Source organism: Lolium rigidum, chromosome 1 (genome assembly GCF_022539505.1).
Source record: "Lolium rigidum isolate FL_2022 chromosome 1, APGP_CSIRO_Lrig_0.1, whole genome shotgun sequence".
In the NCBI taxonomy this organism is placed as follows: Eukaryota; Viridiplantae; Streptophyta; class Magnoliopsida; order Poales; family Poaceae; genus Lolium; species Lolium rigidum.
In genome coordinates this window covers 332,470,480-332,477,962 of record NC_061508.1, presented here as the reverse complement: position 1 = coordinate 332,477,962, position 7,483 = coordinate 332,470,480, and the positions used below count along the sequence as shown (strand labels likewise).

Genomic DNA, 7,483 nt, shown 5'->3' with positions numbered 1-7,483 from the left:
CTAGACCAAGTTAAACCCAAGTTGACCAAATGGTAGACCTACTAAATCAACATGTCTCGCGCCAATGCTTAAGCACTAAATCGCCAGGTATATATTAACAAACCCAAACCACCATTCCTATGTTGGAAGTGACTCTAGTACACTTAATCTATGTGTGAATTTACAATTTGATACTTCGGACCAATCCTTAGACGCCTTACATTTTGGGACGGAGGGAGTACCAGATAACACACAACTACGTAACTATAAATTACTAGTTAAATCCTAGCCACAAATTTTAGATGATACTATGGGTGTTGAGGCTTAATGTGATGGCTCTAGAGTTCTTAGTATAAGATATGTATTGTAGTGTCTGGGGTTAAATGATCTTGCAGTGACTACTTATATGTAGCTAAATATAGGGTTAAACTCTCATGCTATGTTTACGTGTTAAATCTAGGGTTCAGATCTAGTTATTGGTTTATATTTGCGGTTTCTAGCCAAGATATATTTACTTGTTATACATAGTTACAAATTTGTATACTTCATACTGTGGTTTTAATTAATCTACGGATACTAGTTATATCTAGCTAAATTATTCTAAATTCGTATATTCTGGTATCTACTTGCAGCTACTAGTTAAATCTAGCTAGAGTGGAGATCTTGATTGTATCTTGATTTGAATGTGCTCTGTTTAGATAAAGTACTTTATTTAAATTATTGATCGTGTGCTGCTTACTTATTTATAGAAAAATTTCTCACTTATGTATTCCAAGATTACTTATAATGTGCTCTGTTTAGATTGTTGATCACGTGATGCTTAGTTTTGCAATTCTAGAAATTTGGATTACTTATGGATTTCTAGATTATTTTTGTGAGCATTGTTTAGCTTATTGACAAAGTGCTTCTTATTTGTGCATTTTTAGATTATTGCTATGTTTACTTATGCATTTCAAAGATTTTTCTACTTTATTTTCAATTGTTTAAGTCCTTTAGAGCAAACTAGAAGAAGGAGGAGCTCCTCCTGGTCCCTCTCGTCAATCCAGCGAATCCAACGATGGTGGTGTATTTTTAGTCTGTATAGTTCACATCGAAAACTGCTATTGTTTCCGATTCATGTTGGTTATGTATGTAACCAGGGAAACATGTGTATTTTAGTACGGTTGACATTTTGCTCACGTGGACAATGGCGTATGAACCATTTTCGTAGGTGCTCATTGATAGGAATATAGTCATGGAGCCCAAAACCGTGGCCAAAGCTTGTTAGGCCGTGTTCCATGTGTCACTTGGTACTAGTGCAATTTGGCCTGTTTATATTTTAGGGTCGTCCTACAGTTTTCATAAATATAAAAAGTCTATGTTGTGAAAGTACTTGTCATATATCATACGCATATGATTTATTTGTATCAAATGTGATTATTTTTAGAGATATTACTAGGAATCGAGTCAAATCCAGTCCATAGTCAACAGGAAAAACATTATTTCCTCTTAATTAAGTATGAAAGAAGAAATCATGTATTCCCTCGTGGGCATCCATGCATCCGGTGAAGACGTGTTATAAAAAATAGTTACGAATTCACGTTTAAATGCTTTGGGGGCAAACAGAAAAAATGATGTTCCCAGTTCAAACTCATATTCATTTGGGGGGAAATGAATATATACTAGGCATGAATAATGATGGTGTACTGTTTTGTTGGTTATAATTGCTGAATTTCGTTACTCACGCATGTCAAATGAATTCGATTTTGAGGATTTGTATGTCAATTTGTAGAAAATCACATCCCAAAAAGTTATTTTTCAGGAGTTTAGAAAACTTTGAAATATGTATTTCACCGTTTTACACTGTAACTAGGTTTTGGCTAGATTTCTTTTTGAATTTCCATCATGGTAAAGGCAAATATGAAGGTATTGTGCTAGTTATCTTAACAAGGTTCTTCCTCATCCTCTTTGCTTTCCCCTCCTTATTAAATGGGCCCCTAAAACCCTTCATAATATTCTTTTTGTTTGGATTTGTGGGTTCCATATAGGGATTGTTTTGGTGACATCTGTATGCATGAAGGGAGTGGGACAATCTTCTATTCGGCTAAAGGGGGAGTGACACTATGAGCCGAACTTTGTTCGGTTCTCATTCTTTGCAGCTCCATTACATGTCTCCTGTGTATGTACATGTCGCTATTGCTCTAAAAAGGTTTCAAATTTGATTCTTCGCAGCACCATTATATGTTTCCCGTGGACCCTGTTATTGGTCGAAAATAACACTTGTCAAAGTCTTAGGCCTCAAAATAGGGCTAGCGATTGTCTCGCAAATTTTGCAAGGCAACATAGTAGAACGGTTACATGGGTGAGCTCGGGGCCTGAATGTCTTCGGAAGTTCCTCGAGGCGGACCTGATTGTAAGTCCTATTGAGTAATGAAGTTCACTTTTACCCGCAAAAAAAAAGTCTTAGGCCTCAAAACTTGATTTAGCAGCCAAGTACACCTTGCGAGTGTAGTTTAAGTTCATGTATCTATTCAAACAGGAAATCAAGAATTAAGATTGTAGTGTATATACTCTGTTATTGAAGGACCCTCTTGCTAGAAAAAAAAGTTCAAGAAGTAAACATTGGAATATATTTGACTTGGCAATCAACACTACAACAAAAAGGCATGTAGCAGATGCATGTAATTGATATATGTGGTTTCAAAATAAAAAAAAAAGTGAAATGGAGCATTGGGCTCAGATTATGGGAATTATGGTTGCTCTGGTCGGAGCAATTTTACCTTTAGCTAGGTTCCTTTTTATTGGGCGTGTTGTGATGTCTAGTTCCCAACTAACAAGTTCCGGGGCTCAATGCAACTACATGCCTTTTAATCTCCCACACAATCTGCAGGTCATCATTTAGAGATGATATTGATTGATGGTGTTTGGGGTATACTCCTTATTCGTGCATCATTGCCTATGTATGCATAGCTTAATGTATTGATGATTTGATGCACCGATCGATGATAAAGTATAAAGTATGACTCCTTCTGCTCATGATTAACGCTTCTTAATTTGATACACCAGACTATAGTTATGCATGATAATTACATACGGCATGCACAATATAATTTATGCAGTATGGATATAATTGAGTCATTTGTCGAGCAAGAGATGGCTTGAACGCATCAATATAGGTGAAAGAGGGAACTAAAAAGAGTACACTTGTGGAGATTGTCTCAAACTCGATCACACCACTAGGATTCGGCGACCAACTGGCTGCGGATTACCGATTAACCACATAAATAAGATCAAAATATCCCCGATGGTACCTCATCAAGCATTAGCCACTCTAAGTAGAGCCACATGTACAATTGAATATTAGGTAATTTTTCTTTAGCTTTAGTGTTTTCTGGGAAATCTAGAAACTGTAATCGCACCGTGTGGGAAGTCTTGCCTATCCAATGCGTATGTGATGCACACTTACGCCGTCAGGAACATAAAAAATTGTCAACCGGAAGAGATTATACAACTAGGTGTTTTTAGATTAGTATACTGTGTGAACTGTGTGCTGGTCGTGCTAAAACAAAAGCTAATAGATGCAATGAGTTCCAAAGCTTGTCTCTAGATGATGTGTGGGAGCCATGCATTTGGATTTTGAAAATGCAATCATAATCTTACAGCTACCCAATGACTCATTTATACATATATGAACCATGTGAAGTAGTACAAAAGAAAAGGGAGATATAACAAACTGTTGCACTAAAATAGCACCTCACTTAAACCTAATGCTTTTTGGAACACGTACTCTTCATAAGCTGCACCCACAATCAAGCGGATGATACTCATTTAGTGCTGGGTTTAGCTAGTCAACAGTCCATTGCATGCATAAGAAAACTAGGGCATATAAAACTATTTGTTTCGATCTTTGAAAGAAGCTTAGGGATGACAAAATTCGAGGGTTTCTCTTTAGTGAATGGATGGGTCTCTCTCTCATCTTTTGCAAAGGCGTCCCCGCGTCAGGACAGCGGCGAGGCTTCCAGTAGTTGGCGGTGGCTTTTCTCTCCCGGGAGAATATCATCACCCCATGCGCTTTCTAGCAAGGAGGCGAGAGAGGGGCATAGAGAGATAAAGAATTAAAGCAACTAAAGTAGAGAGAGAGCATATCAAGAAAGAGGACACCCGAGGAGAGTACCACCACCACTACTATCTCTACTACTAGGACGACTACACCGTCCGGTGCCTCGTTCTGCGTGCGGGAGCGAACCCTATTCCTTGTTCTTGAATCTCTTCCAATTCTGTAGCAGAGATCGATCAGATCGAGGAGAGGGAAAAAGCAGTGGGAATTACCCTCCCAGGAGATCTCTAGAGAGAGAAAGATTTAAGAGGGGAGAGAGGGAGAATAGAATGTTCCCTTCCTCCAAGAAGCCCAGCAGCACCACGGTGAGCTCGTCACTTAATGATCGGGCTGCCGCCGCAGCGTGCGTGCAAGCCGGCGACTCCGGGCTCGTCCTCACTACCGACCCCAAGCCCCGCCTCCGGTGGACCGTCGAGCTCCATGACCGCTTCGTCGACGCCGTCGCGCAGCTCGGAGGCCCAGACAGTTAGTCTTGATTAGATGCCTGATTGAGTTTAATCATATCTTGTTGAATAATTTCGTGGAGTTTTAATTAATGGTTAATTTGTTTCTCGATGGCAGAGGCAACTCCGAAGACTATCATGAGGGTTATGGGAGTCAAGGGTCTCACGCTCTACCATCTCAAGAGCCATCTTCAGGTGTGCATGCATGCATGGGCATAGTTAGGTTTTTCTTTCAGTGCCCTTTCTCCCTGTCCCTAGATCTCATATGTGGTCTGAGCTCTGATTTTATTGTACTCAGAAATTCAGGCTAGGGAAGCAGCACAAAGAATTTGGCGATCATCACTCCGTCAAGGAAGGTAAATATATTATCAAGATCTACCTACTAAATTGATGTACATATTCATGCTTCTATTCTATATCATCATCTCGGTTTAATTACCTAGCTAGCATGCGATGCACTTGCTCACTTCAGTTGTTGCTGAAACCCTAGCTTACTGCTGATCTCGAACATGTTACTTGTTAGTGTTTTCTTCTGAAGCAACCTTTTAGTGCTAGGTTGGTGCTTAACCTAGCCATGAAGTTTACTCTCTCTTTTGGCAATCTCTCTCTTTTGGTCAAAAAGCAAAGTACGATCTCTCTTACTCATAGCATTGCCCGATTAATATATCCCATCTTAAAATTACCTGCAGCCATGGAGATGCAACGAAATGCAGCGTCCTCTTCGGGTATGATGGGAAGAAACATGAACGAGTAAGCTCCACAAAATCATACCCTATTCAACGAATTATTCCGATACATTTCTAAAACACTATGCATGCTAACATTTTGTGTTCGAATTTAACCACCCCAGTCGCAGCACGCACATGAACGAGGCACTAAGGATGCAGATGGAGGTCCAACGAAGGCTCCACGAGCAGCTAGAGGTAAATTACATGTTATTAGCATCTACTAACATTCTTGGGAAGTTTACACATTCGGCACAACTATGATGCATGTGTTCATATCCCTACACCAACACACACGCACATGTCTCTTCTGTACTTTGCATGCATGCATGAACGTTTCTCAGGAAACTTACATTCTTTGCTGGCAGCTGATATGGCAATCCTATCTGGCCCACCCCGCATGATGTCATAGACCTTCATTATGCTTGCTTGCAAGAACCATATTCTTTGCAGAGTTTACTACTTTACTTAGCACATATCTTTTTGGTTGCACTCATGAGTTTGTCATATAAGCATGCATATTTAAATACTTTTTCAAGGCAGAACAAATCGATCACTTTGCATTGCAATGACGCCAATCTCATGCAGGTGCAGAAGCACCTCCAGATGAGGGTGGAGGCCCAGGGGAAGTACATGCAGTCCATCCTAGAGAAAGCCTACCAAACTCTGGCGTCTAGCGACTGCGCCACCTGGCCTGCAGCTGCCGGGTACCGATCTCTGGGCGGCACCCAGGCGTCAGCGGTGCTCGACGTCGGCGGCTCCATGAGCTTCCAGGATCTGACCCTGTACGGTGGGACCTCGAGCCATCTGGACCTGCAGCATCACATGGAGATAAGGCCAACAATGGCCATGGATAGCTTCTTGGCGTTCAATGAGAGCTGCATTGGGGCAGCAGACAGGAGCTGCTCCACTGGGAAGACCCCGATGATGTGGGGCGACGGCGATGAGCAGGCGAAGAGTGGTGATGACCTCCTTCAGATGGCACCATCCTCGTCGATGATGATGGATGCTGCCGGTGGCAGTGATGGCGGCATGGATCCGATCATGTCATTGTCCGGCGACTCCCTGGGTAGTAAGGGCTTTGATGGCCCGATCAGCTCCAAGCTTGAGATGAGGGCGTCTCCACAACAAGTAGGAAGTGAGAGGAACTTGTCCTACGGGTAAACGGTAATAAATATCTGAAATATATTATTGTGTTTTATTCTTCATTGAAAATATCACTACAAGGTACTAGGTCTGTTCTAAAATATAAGATGCTTTGATAGACTATTTAGCCTACCAAAACGTCTTACATTTTGGTACAGAGGTAATTAGTTAAGTTAATGCCCTGTTGTCATGGACCAAGCTTGACTGGCTCTTTTGCTAAGATCATAAAATAAGCATGGTATGAGTTGGGTGTAGTAGAGGTATATGGTTAATTGGTTATGCTATATATTGATCATACCAATAAGTAGTTGAGAGAGGGGGGGTCTGGGACATGATAAGCTTGGTGATGCCGTATTTCTTTTTTAGAGTATGTAATTGTATTTTGAGATGACAATGGTTGAAGTTTTGTAAATTTTATTTTTGATGTAAGAGCATGCCTCGGGTGTGAAACATGCTTCTATTCTAATTCTTTTTCGGTGTATGTATTAACAATAATAGAGAAAATAAATTCTCTGATATTTACAATATTTTGTTACATGTGGGTTCCTTGTTTTACCCCAAGTGATTTTAGACATGGTGCATGTCTATTTTTCGTATATTTTTTTTATTTTCAAAGGGTTTCGTTCTTCTAGATAGTAATCTTTACGGAACAACCATCAGCAAGCTAGAGTTATTGTCATACAAACGACCATACACAGTATCCATCCTGCAGGGAGTATGTGGGTAGGGTCAAGAAAAGGAGTGCGGCGTTTTGGATCCCGCACACCAAGGAACCTTTTTTTAATGGCATTTCAAGGTAACAAAAAATTGTAAAAAGATCCTAGATATAATCAATGATTTATTCTACAAACTAGCAAAGTCTCAACGTGAAATACCTATATTTTGAACTCTGCAAAAATGACAAGAGTGTGGATCCAAATTAATAACCTGCAAAGTTGTCATTCTTTTGTAGCCTAGAATACAAGTATGTCTCGTTGAGATTTTAAAAGTTAGTAGAATACGCCATTGGCAACGTCTAGAATTCCTAAAAGATTTGTTTTGAAACTTTAATGTTGTTGATTTTTTTTTAAATTGAGCTATATGTAGCCCGGACT

At 40.2% G+C, this 7,483-nt stretch overlaps 1 protein-coding gene across 1 annotated transcript; it reads left to right on the top strand.

Annotated features, from left to right (window-relative positions):
• Nucleotides 1–4,333: 4,333 nt before the first annotated feature.
• On the top strand, nt 4,334–6,456 carry LOC124684397 (myb family transcription factor IPN2-like). Its single transcript, XM_047218716.1, has 6 exons — nt 4,334–4,540; nt 4,637–4,713; nt 4,817–4,874; nt 5,208–5,268; nt 5,369–5,441; nt 5,832–6,456. The coding sequence occupies exons 1-6, from the start codon at nt 4,345–4,347 to the stop codon at nt 6,405–6,407; spliced, it is 1,041 nt and encodes a 346-aa protein (XP_047074672.1). The 5' UTR covers nt 4,334–4,344; the 3' UTR covers nt 6,408–6,456.
• The last annotated feature ends 1,027 nt before the right edge of the window (nt 6,457–7,483 follow it).